The sequence below is a fragment of the Hyperolius riggenbachi genome, chromosome 8 (genome assembly GCF_040937935.1).
Source record: "Hyperolius riggenbachi isolate aHypRig1 chromosome 8, aHypRig1.pri, whole genome shotgun sequence".
Classification (NCBI taxonomy): domain Eukaryota; kingdom Metazoa; phylum Chordata; class Amphibia; order Anura; family Hyperoliidae; genus Hyperolius; species Hyperolius riggenbachi.
In genome coordinates, this window is record NC_090653.1 from 169749407 (window position 1) to 169766200 (window position 16794).

Consider the following 16794-nt stretch of genomic DNA (forward strand, 5'->3'; position numbering starts at 1 on the left):
CTGATTTCAGATCATTTTTTCTAGTCACTTCTATACAAAACAATCAGAAATCAGATCGGCCATCAATCTGATGGAAAATTGCATTGTGTTTACCAGTCATAATTATCGCTGCGTGCAGTAGCGTTTTCTTACCACCTTATGTTATCCATGCTCTAGAATGCCTCTGATATGTTTAGGTGAGGTAAGGGGAAATGGCGAAACAGGTGGTCTCCGCGCCGGGTGCAAAAACAGACAACCCATAGCAGCAATTAACGCCGGCGGTTGCCAGACCTCAAATGAAATCTCCCTCTGAGTTGCTCCAAATCGGAGGGAGAATAGTATTTTACGCGACCAGGGAGGTTTGTGGCAGCAGTGAGAGCTGTAATTCGGTTCTCCCAGCCCCAAATTCACCAGCAACGCATACTTGGGAGTTAAAAGGTATCCCTCCTGAAAGATGAGGAGTGATACATTGAAGACTTCTGTCAAAAACAGGTATCCATCATGACCTTTGTGGCACTAATAAGTGGAGGTAACTGACCAAAGAAAGGACAGCAAGACTCTGAAGCAATACCAGATACAGTAACATCAATTTAACCACTTGATGACCTAGCCTTTACCCCCCCTTAAGGACCAGCGCTGTTTTTTGTGGTCTGTGCCGGGTGGGCTCTGCAGCCCCCAGCACAGATCAGGGTGCATGCAGAGCGATCAGATCGCCCCACTTTTTTCCCCCTATGGGGATGATGTGCAGGGGGGGTCTGATCGCTCCTGCCTGCCTGAGGTTTGCAAGGGGGGCACCTCAAAGCCCCCCTCCGCAGCAAAATTCCCCCTCTCCCACCTGTCCCCCCTGGTGATCGGGGCTGCACAGGACGCTATCCGTCCTGTGCAGCCTGTGACAGGATGTCCTCTGTCACATGGTGGCGATCCCCGGCCGCTGATTGGCCGGGGATCGCCGATCTGCCTGCGCCGTTCAATGTAAACAAAGGAGACAAATGTCTCCTGCGTTTACATTTAGTCTGTGAACCGCGATCACCGGCTCGCAGGCTATTCACAGAGACCAGCTCCGTGATCTAACAGGAAACGGCCGCTCGCGCAAGCGGCCTTTCCTGATTAATTAGGGAGGCACCTGGCGACGCAGATCTGCGTCGCCGGTCCTCCAGCTACCACTTTGCCGCCGCACGGTATGAGTGTGCGGTCGGCAAGTGGTTAATAAATAAAATGCCTTCTATCACACATGGAGAAGGCTTTGCATCCTCGTTTCAAGTGGTGGAGGTCCTAGTACTCTATCCCCAAGGTCAAAGTTAATCCTTACCAGAGTTTCAAGGAAGTTATAGCTGTTAGGCTCCCTGCACACTGCATGTGATTCCGATTTTTAATCGGCTTTTACATCGGATTCTGATTTTTTATCGTTACTGCATACTGCATTTGTTCCTCCGTTTTTCTGTTGATTGTGGAATAAAGTCTGTGCAGGCGCTCAACATAAAAATAGTTCAAAGTCCCAGAATAGTCTGTATTCAATTGGGAAAAAAAGACGATCTCACACGTTCACAGATAAATATCCACCAGGTACTCTCACCAGATCTGTAGGCTAACTCAATCACAAATCAGCAAAGACAGCTTAGCAACAAACTCCAAAAGTCTTCTACTGCTCTTAGCATCTGTGGATTAAACATAATATGCGGACATAGCGTAATACTGCTAAACTGCAGATCAATGTGACAGTTCACCCCGTGTTAGGTGATCAAGTGATCCACTGCGTATTCCCACCACCAGCACTGTAATGGTTAACCGCTCACCAGATTCCAATGCTGACCCCTTGTATCGATCAGCTTTGCACGCTTGTGTTTAAATCCTAGTTGCCCAGATGGGAAGTACTTCCTTAAAAACCGAGACAAAAGCTCCAATAGCATAATACTGTATTTAATAAAACGTTAAAACCACATTGATGCACTTACAAATGAAGACATCAAACAGCGCATATAGAACAGTCCTCGGCAGTGTGTAGCAAGTTGCTCCGTATCCTGAATCGCGTCTCCCAGTGCGACTTCCGCCAGAGGCCACGCCTTACTAGTTTCGTCAATGTGACTCATCAGAGGCTGGCCTCCGGCGTGCCTGGGAGACGCTTTAGCTCGTATCCTATGCAAATGAGATCACATGGTGCGCTCCAGCGGCCATGTGAATTTGAGTGGATGATGTAATGCGCTTCAGCGGCCATCTTGGGGAGAAATATAAACCAACTGGGCTTACGAACGAGGAAATAAATAGTGTAATGCGCTGCAGCGGCCATATTTGAATAGGGAATGTGAAACTAATAATCTTTTAGCTAGCAGAACGAACTAATAGTCTTTTAGCTAGCAAAGCAAACCAATCATGATCCCATCTGCCTGGCATACATAAAAACATAAAATTTCCCCAATGCGGGGTACTTGTAAACATATCTAAATTGCACTTAACCTAGCATATACACATACTAAAATTCTAAACCATATACATAAATAACAATACACATTTATACTAAACCTATAAACCTAATTGTGTACCCAGACCCTCAAACATCTGAATAAATAGCATAGTAAACCCGCACTGATAATACTTAGCTTACTATCATGAATCATGAATATAGAAATGCAATAAGCCCCAAACTCTAAATGTCACTGATCTTGCGGGGCTAAACACTTTCACCCCAACGGGTGCTCGTGAAGTGGACTTATTAGGACAACCTGATATATTTACTAACTATGTGAAACAAAATAAATAATGAAGCAAATAAATAACTAGAACTATGTGCAGCCAGCCAGCTACATGTAGATGAACGTTAGCAAGCGTAGAGACAGAACGCCCCTTTTAGGGGCAGTAAGGCCCCCCACTGGCACACACACACCACGCGATGGGCTAGCGCAAAGAAGATGTACTAAGCACATCTATATCTCTGTGTGTTAAAAGTGTATGAGTGACAATCTCAAAACCCCCAGACATATATATCAAGTGCAACATTTTGCACTAATGCTAGCTAATGGAATTCCTAAAACAATACTAAAAAAATACTAAAGAGAATTCCTAAAAAAGGAACCCAAATGCATAGCTTCAATCGTCAATAAGGCCCCCCACTGGCACACACACACACCACGCGATGGGCTAGCGCAAAGACGATTGAAGCTATGCATTTGGGTTCCTTTTTTAGGAATTCTCTTTTTTAGTATTTTTTTAGTATTGTTTTAGGAATTCCATTAGCTAGCATTAGTGCAAAATGTTGCACTTGATATATATGTCTGGGGGTTTTGAGATTGTCACTCATACACTTTTAACACACAGAGATATAGATGTGCTTAGTACATCTTCTTTGCGCTAGCCCATCGCGTGGTGTGTGTGTGCCAGTGGGGGGCCTTACTGCCCCTAAAAGGGGCGTTCGGTCTCTACGCTTGCTCACGTTCATCTACATGTAGCTGGCTGGCTGCACATAGTTCTAGTTATTTATTTGCTTCATTATTTATTTTGTTTCACATAGTTAGTAAATATCAGGTTGTCCTAATAAGTCCACTTCACGAGCACCCGTTGGGGTGAAAGTGTTTAGCCCCGCAAGATCAGTGACATTTAGAGTTTGGGGCTTATTGCATTTCTATATTCATGATTCATGATAGTAAGCCAAGTATCATCAGTGCGGGTTTACTATGCTATTTATTCAGATGTTTGAGGGTCTGGGTACACAATTAGGTTTATAGGTTTAGTATAAATGTGTATTGTTTATGTATATGGTTTAGAATTTTAGTATGTGTATATGCTAGGCTAAGTGCAATTTAGATATGTTTACAAGTACCCCGCATTGGGGAAATTTTATGTTTTTATGTATGCCAGGCAGATGGGATCATGATTGGTTCGCTTTGCTAGCTAAAAGACTATTAGTTCGTTCTGCTAGCTAAAAGATTATTAGTTTCACATTCCCTATTCAAATATGGCCGCTGCAGCGCATTACACTATTTATTTCCTCGTTCGTAAGCCCAGTTGGTTTATATTTCTCCCCAAGATGGCCGCTGAAGCGCATTACATCAGCCACTCAAATTCACATGGCCGCTGGAGCGCACCATGTGATCTCATTTGCTTAGGATACGAGCTAAAGCGTCTCCCAGGCACGCCAGAGGCCAGCCTCTGATGAGTCACATTGACGAAACTAGTAAGGCGTGGCCTCTGGCGGAAGTCGCACTGGGAGACGCGATTCAGGATACGGAGCAACTTGCTACACACTGCTGAGGACTGTTCTATATGCGCTGTTTGATGTCTTCGTTTGTAAGTGCATCAATGTGTTTTTAACGTTTTATTAAATACAGTATTATGCTATTGGAGCTTTTGTCTCGGTTTTTAAGGAAGTACTTCCCATCTGGGCAACTAGGATTTAAACACAAGCGTGCATAGCTGATCGATACAAGGGGTCAGCATTGGAATCTGGTGAGCGGTTAACCATTACAGTGCTGGTGGTGGGAACACGCAGTGGATCACTTGATCACCTAACACGGGGTGAACTGTCACATTGATCTGCAGTTTAGCAGTATTACGCTATGTCCGCATATTATGTTTAATCCACAGATGCTAAGAGCAGTAGAAGACTTTTGGAGTTTGTTGCTAAGCTGTCTTTGCTGATTTGTGATTGAGTCAGCCTACAGATCTGGTGAGAGTACCTGGTGGATATTTATCTGTGAACGTGTGAGATCGTCTTTTTTCCCAATTGAATACAGACTATTCTGGGACTTTGAACTATTTTTATGTTGAGCGCCTGCACAGACTTTATTCCATTGATTTAGGGAGGTTGTTCCCATCCCACTGTGTGGCGACCCATGTCCTTTTGTTTCATTGTTTGTTCAATATATCTTAGTTTGGAGGAGCGCCTATAACCACATTAATTACAATACATTTCTGTTGATTGTATTCAGGGAAAATTGGAATCGCAAAACGGATTTGCAATGTGCAGGGAGCCTTAAGTTGGGCCCGAGGGATGGCTCAGGCTCCCAGGTGAAAGTTCAGGGCAGTAATCCTAAGTATTGTTGAAGCTTTTTATTCATACCTTCTGGACAGATGAGATTTAACAAGAGACAAGATGTAGTAGGAGTATGCGTGTGTTACATGATGTAATAATGTTGAGAAAAACTATTCGAAGATCTTCCTTTTTGTGCGTGCCTTAGGGGTCATCTTCTTTAAAGGACGACTGTAGTGAGAGGTATATGGAGGCTGCCATATTTTTTCTTTTTTAAACAAAACCAGTTGCCTGGTAGCCCTGCTGGTCTATTTGGCTTCAGTAGTGTCTGAATAACACCAGACACAAGCATGCAGCTAATTTTGTCAGATCTGACAATGTCAGAAACATCTGATCTGCTGTATGCTTGTTCAGGGTCTGTGACTAAAAGTATTATAGGCATAGGATCAGCAGGATAGCCAGGCAACTGGTATTGCTTAAAAGGAAATAAATATAGACGCCTCCATTTACCTCTCACTACAGTCGTCCTTTAACCACTCAGTCGTGTTTCACTTTATGCAACGGAGCAATTTTCACCTCCCATTCATTCCCCTATAATTTATTCACCACTTATCACAATTAACTGATCTATATCTTGTTTATTCCACCATCAATTAGGCTTTCTTTGGGTGGTACATTTTGCTAAGAGCTACTTTACTGCAAATGCATTTTAACAGAAAGAATAAGAAAAAAAATCCTTGTTTCTCAGTTTTTGGCCATTATATTTTTTAAATAATACATGCCTTCATAATTAAAACCCATGTATTGTATTTTCCTAATAGTCCCGGGTATTACACCGTTTAAATTATGTCCCTATCATAATGTATGGCGACAATATTTTATTTGGAAATAAAAGTGCAATAAAAAGTTGCATGCATCACTATTTACAAGCTTATAATTAAAAAAAAAAAAATACAATGGATATTTAAAAGTTTAGACCCTTAGGTAAAATATTTAAATGTTTTTTTTCTTATTGTAATTTTTTTTTTAAACATTTTATTTCTGCATTTTTGGGAGGGTGGGATGTAAATAGTAATTTTTTTTAGGTAAATATGTTTATATTTTTAACATGTAGATGTAGTTTTACTATTTGGACACAAGATGGCAGCATGAGTTTGTTTACATTGTATCACTCTAAGCATAATATGTACGCACAGAGGGATGTGGGGCAGGATGTGTGTGGGAAACGTAAGAGGCAGAAAGAGCGAGGCTACCGAGAGAAGCCGTCGCTTTTTCTGCCGGGAAAAGGGATCAATGATCGGGCACCATGTCCTGATTCACTGATCCCCGAGCTAACGAATCGCAGCCCGGGAGTGCACGTGCATGATTGGTCGCGTGAGCGTACGTGGCCTTTTGGACGTATACTATAAGTCCAAAAGGCCTAAATGGTTAAGCGATCTCTGCTATGATTGTGACAGTTATCTTAATTTTGCTCAAATGAAGTGGCTTGTAAATTTGAATTAAATCTTAAAGCTGTGGAAGGAGGCAACAGTTCCTTGAAGAGGAAGTTGCTGAGGGATTGTTACCCTTTTTGTGACAGAATGCAAAGATCACACAAAAACCACAAAAACTATCATATTAAAAACAAAGTTTAATAAATTAAAAATATATACTGCATCTTATTCTTTCAATTGAAAACAAAATCATAAAGAAAAAAAATAATTACAGATGCCCCCTCCCGATGTACTAACACCTCATCAAAGAAAGCAGCAGAGTAGTGATTTCATGTAGTTAATAGTCATTAATCCTCCAAGGACAGCCTGGGATGCTGCACAGGTACAGCACTGCCCTCTACTGTCTGTACATGAAGGAATCAAACAAGAGGGAAGGATCATAGGTAAACAGCAGGCATTTTCCTAAGATGCCTGATTTAGCGAAAGCAACATGTATACACTTGACTTCTATATCTGTGGCAAAGATACCCAGATTGATTGCAAACATTTGAAGAAGTAGATCTAGGTTTTATACACTGAAGTCCACATCATTGAATTTTTAAGTCATTTTATGTATCCGCATGTTGACTATGGGGTTCTACAAAACTGTCCAATAAGATTGCTGCATACTTCTGCAGTTTTTGGAACTTAACAGTCCTATCTGTATACCACATAAATGTCCTCTATAAGTTGAAACCAAAACCTTTCCATAGAAAGGATGTGAGCTACATGTATTCACATTTACAAGGACTGTCTGCGCTACCTTCTTCATTTTATCTCACTGCTACCAACACTTCTGGTCTTCCAGACAGTTTAACCTTCCCCCCAAAAAAACCTTCAAAATTTCTGAATAGCAAGAACTTCCCTGTGCTGCCAGCGCTTCCAGTGTTCTGATTCCTTTGAAACTCACAGCATAGATCTGGAGATCATACAGCAATGTGGGCAAACTAAGCAACAAATGCAAAAACTGAATGGCTATTCAAGAGCAACTTCAGATATCTAACAGGAGTCTAACAAAAAAGACATTATCAGAAGTTTACAATGATGTCCCTTTGACCCATATCCGAATTACTGAACATAAACTACAATAATATGATGAAAGCAATGAGATGACCCATCCAAATGTTATCACTAGTGGAATAAGTCTTTACATTGCATAACTTTTGTAAACTTCTTATAAAAGCAGGACAATCCTAGTAGCCAAAGACCAATATGCTGCCCAGCAAATAAACAATATGCAGCTGTGGAAGAAATATAAATATACATATTACTATTTTAGTGCAGGGTTATATAGAAGTTATGCATCAGCTACTATAACTCCAGTATGTAGCACAGCGCCCACATCTTCAGCTCCAATCACCATTGGAAACTTTGGTCAGTTAAACACCTGCATGAAAAGATCCTCTGTTGCTAGTAGATTCTCACCGTCCAAGCCAAATAATGTCCACTTATAAACACAAAGTATGATCCCACGCCAGCAACTAAGCAGATGATGGGCTGAAGGTCAGGATCATCCAGCTGATGACAAAATAGAAGAGGAATATTGGATAGACAGCCAGGGCTCTGCGGTTGGGAGGCTGACTATCTGCTAAAAAGGCTGTTGATGCTGGAAAAAACAAAAAGAGAACTTTTTTTAATGATAGACAGCAAATCTGCATACTTCTCTACTTTGTGACACTCAGTCACTGCTGACATGCAACATAAGAATGACCACCAAAGATGGGAGCCTCCATATTCCTTTCAGCTCTAACGCTTCTTCAGAACACTGTTTTAATTGTGTCGAGTGGAAAAATTACACCTCCTCACAGGGCTGCTCACTAGCCCTGTCACTTTGAACCCCAGACTGCAGTAAAAATCTAACAGTGGCTTAATATATACAATACATATACAATACATATCCTACTAATATTATAAATGGGAAAGTTCGGATGTTTGAATGTTTGTTATTAGATCACGAAAAAAAATTGCTGAATGGATTTGAATGAAATTTGGCACACACGTAGTACATTACCTGAAATAACATATAGGATAGTTTTTATTCCCACAACCAAGTGGGCGGAGCCAAATGCACATTTCACTCTGCTAATGTAAACAGCAGCCATTCTTACACTGTTAATGGTAGGGTTCTCAAACTTTGCACAGTTGGTCACTGGGATTAATATTCAGAAAAGTGGGGGGAGCCTACAAAAGTTTGAGAACCCTACCATTAACAGTGTAAGAATGGCTGCTGTTTACATTAGCAGAGTGAAATGTGCATTTGGCTCCGCCCACTTGGTTGTGGGAATAAAAACTATCCTATATGTTATTTCAGGTAATGTACTACGTGTGTGCCAAATTTCATTCAAATCCATTCAGCCATTTTTTTTCGTGATCTAATAACAAACATTCAAACATCCGAACTTTCCCATTTATAATATTAGTAGGATATGTATTGTATATGTATTGTATATATTAAGCCACTGTTAGATTTTTACTGCAGTCTGGGGTTCAAAGTGACAGGGCTAGTGAGCAGCCCTGTGAGGAGGTGTAATTTTTACCACTCGACACAATTACACGACGTGTGTGTGTGTGTGTGTGTGTGTGTGTGTGTGTGTGTGTGTGTGTGTGTGTGTGTGTGTGTGTGTGTGTGTACACTTTTTTTGAAGAATAATATTTTATTCAAGTTTTTAACTATGCAAAAACAGTAAAACGAAAGAAGTAGTATAAAGACACAAAATCGGGCCTTAAATCAGCGTAGATAGTACCATTCCGAAAAATATAAAGTAGAATACAGCATATTAATTTTAGCCACTACACTTAAAGTATTATATTCTACTTGAGAAAAACCCTTTTACCCCCACCCTTTCTCTTCCCCTGTCTTGTCATTCCTGTCTTATTTGTATTATCTTAAAATCATGAGATGTCCAACTTTCCTAGCGTTCCTTGAAGATGCTCCATCAGGTACTATTTGGTATATCGGAAATGCTCCATCAGAGCTCGTATATCCTGTTGAGTGCGAGTTATAAGTATAAAAAGTTTCCACTTTTTGAAAAAAAAAAAAAAAAAAAAAAAGATTTTGTCCTTTTATCCTTGTGGTTTAGTGCATACAACTTATCCAGATGGTATAAATGAGTGAGTTCCTCTTTAACATCCCAAACCGTAGGAATACTGGGGAATAGCCGATTGTAAAAAAAAAAAAAAAAAAAAAAAAAATCACCTTTCGAGCAGCCAATAATACCAAATGAACCAATTTACTCAAGGATTTGCCCGTTGTTCGAGCACCAACCCAGTTTTGGGAGATTGGTTCTTCATAGTTAATAGAAATAAAGGCATAGGTTCTAGCTGAATTTTACACATTTGTTTGATACATTTTGACACTTCAGACCAAAATTTCCTCACTGTAGGACACCCCCAAACACAATGAAAAATATCGGCATTCATAAATGATCATTTAGGACATTTTGGAGTATAATGTGGTGGTGGATTTTTATATTTAATATTGAAAGCATATTTCGCTCCATGTATAAATTTTAGATGTGACTCCCGCCAATTTGCCCCCACAACCACATTATAAACTTCTTTATACCCTTCAAGAATTTTAGTTGGGATATCCTCACCAGTTATCTCCTTAGACCATCTAGACAGATTTAATGTCTTTTTGGGTAGGCCCAATTTTTAAAGTGACTATGTAACAAAAATTACAAAGTTTTTTCTACCATCCTACAAGTTCCAAAACCTATTCTAATGTGTTCTGGCTTACTGCAGCACTTTGTACTATCACGGTCTCTGTAATAAATCAATGTATCTTTCCCCTGTCAGACTTGTCAGCCTGTGTCTGGAAGGCTGCCAACTCTTCCGTGCTGGTCTGTTCCTCTATGCACACTCCAGTGTGTGTTTTATTTACATAAGCCAGCAGCGTCTCTGCTATCTTATCAGTGATAGAAGAGAGCTGGATAAAAATCCTCCTCTGTTAGGCTGTGAAAGTAGCTGGCTGACACATACTGAGGAATTACAAACACAGGCACAGGCAGAGCTGTCTGCAGGAAGCCTGTAATGTTCAGTGCATGAGAGAAGAAGGGGACAGAAGGTAAACACACAAATGATCTTTTGAGATTCAAAAGGAAAGCTGTATACAGCCTGCTTGTGTATGGATGTATTTTCTATGTGTGGACATATTGTACATCAATCTACTTCCTGTTTTGGTGGCCATTTTGTTTGTTTATAAACAAACTTTTTAAAACTGTTTTTGACTACCTTTAATGCGGCGGGGAGCGGCGAAATTGTGACAGAAGGTAATAGGAGATGTCCCCTAACACACTGGTATGTTTACTTTTGTGCGATTTTAACAATACAGATTCTCTTTAAAGATCAGCTTGAAGAGTGGACAATGAAATCTTAGGCACATGTGGGGCTAAAAAAATCGTCCAGGTCATTCAAAGTATATACTTTCACGTTTCACCAACCTTTACTATCAACAAAAGATCTCAGCTGGCCATAATATAGAAATTGGTATTTAGGTACATGAAATTTTGATCTAATAATATGAAAAGACAATAGTTTTCCTGATGAAAGATCTACTAATTGGTCCAACTTCTCGATACCCTTCTCTTGCCATTCTAATGCTACGTACACACATGCGACAACGATCGTTCGTTGTCAACGTCGAACAAACTTAATTGATGAAAGAACGACCTAAGTAAAGTTAGTTTTAAAAAGGTGTGTAACGATCAGATCATTAGAACGAACGTTACATCACGTAAAAGCAACTATTGCGGCTGCGCATAAAAATGAAAAGTTCCATGGAGAAATAGTGAAATGCGCATGTCAAGTCTAGTACGAACAACAGTTTCCAACGATGTACTACTTTTGCAAACGATCGTCGTTGGAAAAAGTCCGCCAAGCTAGATCGTTCGTTTTTAATGATCTAGCTCGTCCGTCGTTAAACTTAATAGTCGTTGGCTGCTTTTTTTTAAACGATCGTGGGGAACGATCGTTTCAAACGACTATGGTCGCATGTGTGTACGCACCTTAAGAATCCCCTATGAGTCAAACTAGCGGGAAAACCTGGAAGGCCCCATAATGGCATATACTTTGATATCTGGTAAGGAAGTGTGAATAGCTTACATAGCTCTCTCCGGGCAACTAGTGTCGTTGAAGATTTTGCATCTCTTGAGTTTATGAGGGAGAGGTTTATGAGATGAATGCAGCAATCCTGCTAATGACCACGGATCAGCATGGGATGATTCAAGTGAATAATTAGAATAAAATCGAGGTTTTGTTTATCGAGACGCGTATATGGCGTGTTAGGCAGGCCAAATTATAACGTCTAAAATCAGGGATAGCCAACCCTCCCCATTCTTTAGGTAGCTGTAACTTGGAGAGAACGATCCTGATTTTGCCATTTTTCCACAAACAACGAGAGAACGCTCTATAAAGTTATTTTACATTAGAGTGTTTTAGTAATAAAGGGATGGTTTGTAGAGGATACAATAGTCTACCAAAACAGACTGACTTTATAAGTGCGGCTCGACCCATTAAATTTATAGGCAGGTTCTCCCAGTTATGCAATTGTCTTAATATCGGCTATAAGAGGTTGGTAATTTTAGGAATACAGAAGGAATGGGTGTCTATGGAATTTAATACCCAAATAGGTGGCTTTACTGAAAGATGGGTTAATCCAATACTTGGAGCTAATGGAGAAAGATACATCAATTCACATTTTGATACATTAATCTTAAAACCACTTAATTGGCCCACTTCACTAATTATGTTTAAGACTCACTCTAGTTGAGAAGATGGATCTTTGAGGAAAAGCAAGATATCATCAGCAAACATGGCCTGGGACACTTGAAAGCTTCCAATGTCCACTCCAGCTATTTGATTTTTTTAGGTATCGGGTCATGGGTTTCTAGAGCAAGATTAAATAAAAGTGTCGAAAAGCGGGCACCCCTGCCTGGTTCCCTTTTCCAACAAAATAGAGTCAGAGAGAAAGCCTGGAGTATAAATACAGGCAGTGGGGTTAGTATGCATAGCCAATAATAGTCTACGGAAAGCTCCATTTTCACTCTATCCAGTACCACTTCAAGCCAAACCCAGGACACGTTGTCAAAGGCCTTTTCGGCATCTATCATTAACCACCCTGGCGTTCTATTAAGATCGCCAGGGCGGCTGCGGGAGGGTTTTTTCTAAATAAAAAAAAAAACCTATTTCATGCAGCCAACTGAAAGTTGGCTGCATGAAAGCCCATTAGAGGGCGCTCCGGAGGCGTTCTTCTGATCGCCTCCGGTGGCCAGAAGTAACACGGAAGGCCGCAATGAGCGGCCTTCCGTGTTTTGCTTACTTCGTCGCCATGGCGACGAGCGGAGTGACGTCATGGACGTCAGCCGACGCCCTGACGTCAGCCGCCTCCGATCCAGCCTTTAGCGCTGGCCGGAACTATTTGTTCTGGCTGCGCAGGGCTCAGGCGGCTGGTGGGACCCTCTTTCGCCGCTGCTCGCGGCGGATCGCCGCAGAGCGGCGGCGATCAGGCAGCACACGCGGCTGGCAAAGTGCCGGCTGCGTGTGCTGCTTTTTATTTGGTCAAAATCGGCCCAGCAGGGCCTGAGCGGCACCCTCTGGCAGTAATGGACGAGCTGAGCTCGTCCATACCGCTAAGGTGGTTAAAATTGCATAATCTTTACATGTCCTGGGTTGAGCCCTGACAGTCCTGGACCACCAACAATTTACGAATATTAGCCACTGATATTACGGGGAATATTTAGTTGCTGCTATTCTTGCACTGTTAATAGCACAAGCCTCAAACCTTGTACAGTTGGTCATTGGGTGACTTGAGTTCAAATTCAGAAAAGGGAGTTGGAGACATAGCCAATTAGATTTGTTCCATTTCAATGCAAATTACTGATGCCAAAGACCACAGGTCTCACAAACTAGGTAACTGAGTAATTGTTAGAGTTAGAAAAAGTGGGCGAAGCCAACACCAGCCAAATACTATCCATCCATATCCATATCTATATCTATACATATACAGTGGTGTGAAAAACTATTTGCCTCCTTCCTGATTTCTTATTCTTTTGCATGTTTGTCACACTTAAATGTTTCTGCTCATCAAAAACCGTTAACTATTAGTCAAAGATAACATAATTGAACACAAAATGCAGTTTTAAATGATGGTTTTTATTATTCAGTGAGAAAAAAAACCTCAAAACCTACATGGTCCTGTGTGAAAAAGAAATTGCCCCCTGAGCCTAATAACTGGTTGGGTCACCCTTAGCAGCAATAACTGCAATCAAGCGTTCGCGATAACTTGCAACGAGTCTTTTACAGCGCTCTGGAGGAATTTTGGCCCACTCATCTTTGCAGAATTGTTGTAATTCAGCTTTATTTGAGGGTTTTCTAGCATGAACCGCCTTTTTAAGGTCATACCACATCATCTCAATAGGATTCAGGTCAGGACTGACTAGGCCCCTCCAAAGTCTTCATTTTGTTTTTCTTCAGCCATTCAGAGGTGGATTTGCTGGTGTGTTTTTGGTCATTGTCCTGCTGCAGCACCCAAGATCGCTTCAGCTTGAGTTGACGAACAGATGGACGGACATTCTCCTTCAGGACTTTTTGGTAGACAGTAGAATTCATGGTTCCATCTATCACAGCAAGCCTTCCAGGTCCTGAAGCAGCAAAACAACCCCAGACCATCACACTACCACCACCATTTTTTACTTTTGGTATGATGCTCTTTTGCTGAAATGCTGTGTTACTTCTACGCCAGATGTAACGGGACACGCACCTTCCAAAAAGTTCAACTTTTGTCTCGTCGATCCACAAAGTATTTTCCCAAAGTCTTGGCAATCATGGAGGCAGGGAACACACTTGACTTTTTTCGTGCGCGTTTTCTGCACAGAAAAACTGACAACTCCTGTTAATCAATGGGCTAGTCCACACTTAATATGTTGTATGCGCGCAGAAAAAAAAAAACTGACATTCTGCATCCTGATTCTGCACATTTTGTCAGTTTTCTCTATAAATTACATCAGCTGCTGTGAAAAAACGGGCGCGTTTTCCTGCTTGGAAACACACTTGGTGTGCAGAAAAAGTATGCAGGAAAACGCGCGCAGAAAACTGAAAGACAAGTGTGTTCCCTGCCTGAGATGTTTTTTAGCAAAATTGAGACGAGCCTTAATATTCTTTTTGCTTAAAAGTGGTTTGCGCCTTGGATATCTGCCATGCAGGCCGTTTTTGCCCAGTCTCTTTGTTATGGAGGAGTCGTGAACACTGACCTTAATTGAGGCAAGTGAGGCCTGCAGTTCTTTATATGTTGTCCTGGGGTCTTTTGTGGCCTCTCGGATGAGTTTTCTCTGCGCTCTTGGAGTAATTTTGGTCGGCTGGCCACTCCTGGGAAGGTTCATCACTGTTCCATGTTTTTGCCATTTGTGGATAATGGCTCTCACTGTGGTTCCCTGGAGTCCCAAAGCTTTAGAAATGGCTTTATAACCTTTACCAGACTGATAGATCTCAATTACAGTACTTTTGTTCTCATTAGTTCCTGAATTTCTTTGGATCTTGGCATGATGTCTAGCTTTTGAGGTGCTTTTGGTCTACTTCTCTGTGTCAGATAGCTCCTATTTAAGTGATTTCTTGATTGAAACAGGTGTGGCAGTAATCAGACCTGGGGGTGACTACAGAAATTGAACTCAGGTGTGAAAAACCACAGTTAAGTTATTTTTTAACAAGGGGGGCAATCACTTTTTCACACAGGGCCATGTAGATTTGGAGTTTTTTTCTCACTAAATAATAAAAACCATCATTTAAAACTGCATTTTGTGTTCAATTATGTTATCTTTGACTAATAGTTAACGGTTTTTGATGAGCAGAAACATTTAAGTGTGACAAACATGCAAAAGACTAAGAAATCAGAAAGGGGGCAAATAGTTTTTCACACCACTGTATATACACATACATACATACATACATACATACAGTGGTTTGCAAAAGTATTCGGCCCCTTGAAGTTTTACACATTTTGTCATATTACTGCCACAAACTTGCATCAATTTTATTGGAATTCCCTGTGAAAGACCAATACAAAATGATGTACACGTGAGAAGTGGAACAAAAATCATACATGATTCCAAACATTTTTTACAAATAAATAACTGCAAGGTGGGGTGTGTGTAATTATTCAGCCCCATTTAGTCTGAGTGCAGTCAGTTGCCCATAGACATTGCCTGATGAGTGCTAATGACTAAATAGAGTGCACCTGTGTGTACTCTAATGTCAGTACAAATACAGCTGCTCGGTGACGGCCTCAGACCACCACCATGAAGTTCAAAGAACACACCAGACAGGTCAGGGATAAAGTTATTGAGAAATTTAAAGCAGGCCTGGTGGTAACCCACACATATACATACACACACGTATTATACACGGATCACTTTTTCTCTAGGTCCACTTTAAAATTAAGTAACACCCCCCCCCCCCCCCCCCCGCTGCAGTGATTGGCCGCCGGGGCCCCGGAACAAGAGCGGGGTTGTGGGGATCCTGGTGGCCAGAAGAGGCTGCAATAGCCGGGGACAGATGCCGATCGGCGCTGCGCAGCGGGACTCCTAAACAAATGAAAAAAACAAAACGAAAAAACAAAAACAATGGAATTCCCTACCCAGACCAGAGCTCGGGCTTGCCGCTCGCAGCTCTTTTGTCCTACCCTGAGCTCAGGCCGGGGTTACCACCAGGGAACTTAATTGATAGGGAAGTGAACGTCATTCACCCTCCAAGGTGATGCGATAGCAGCTAAGAAGGTGACCTTGAGAGTTAGGAACCTATCCAAAGCCACCTGCAAAGGCTCAAAAGGAAGCTTAGTCGCAGAAATAAATTCTAATCTCAGGGGTGAACAATTTTATGTACAACTGGTGGAACTTTAGATACTGCCCTCACAAACCTAACAATGAGGGGATCCTTGGCTCAAGGTTTGTCTAGAAACAAAAGAGAGGGCACCAATTTGTACTTTTAATGTACCGAGTGACAGATCCAATTCTAGACCTTACTGAAGAAAACTTAGGCCAACTTCTGGTGTTCTTCCGTAGAGGTGTTGATTCTCTGGAAGCACTGGGGTGCATAAGGGGAAGTGGGTTTTTTATTGGCCATGCTTCTTGTGGGCGGTGCTTGGTATCTTTCAGGTAGGGCGACTGGAGAAAAAGTGTAGACATGCAAAACGTTATTTAAAGTGGAACTGACCTTAAAATTTGATACTGTAAAATATCTGATGTGTTGCAGAATACTGCCTTAATAAATAAAATTATAGGTTTGCTGTAATATACCTGTCAAATGTCCTTATTTGCGTTACTGCATTTTAGTGCAGTGTGTGCAGCCATACGTTGGTTGGCAAGTTTGCTGTACCATCCAGCTGATTTCTAC

At 41.3% G+C, this 16794-nt stretch overlaps 1 protein-coding gene across 4 annotated transcripts in view; it reads right to left on the reverse strand.

The window, feature by feature from the left end:
- Window positions 1-6551: 6551 nt before the first annotated feature.
- Window positions 6552-16794, reverse strand: part of YIPF6 (Yip1 domain family member 6) — a 62455-nt gene continuing 52212 nt past the window's right edge. For 2 of the 4 annotated variants that reach the window (XM_068249664.1, XM_068249666.1), the window contains exons 7-8: window positions 16425-16565; window positions 7933-8017 (exon numbers count right to left, since the gene is read on the reverse strand). In XM_068249664.1, the coding sequence (XP_068105765.1) occupies window positions 16435-16565 (131 nt within the window). In that variant the 3' untranslated portion in view covers window positions 7933-8017; window positions 16425-16434. Of the gene's footprint in view, window positions 8018-16424; window positions 16566-16794 lie in introns of all 4 variants that reach the window. The other 2 variants (XM_068249665.1, XM_068249667.1) reach the window with 1 other exon arrangement.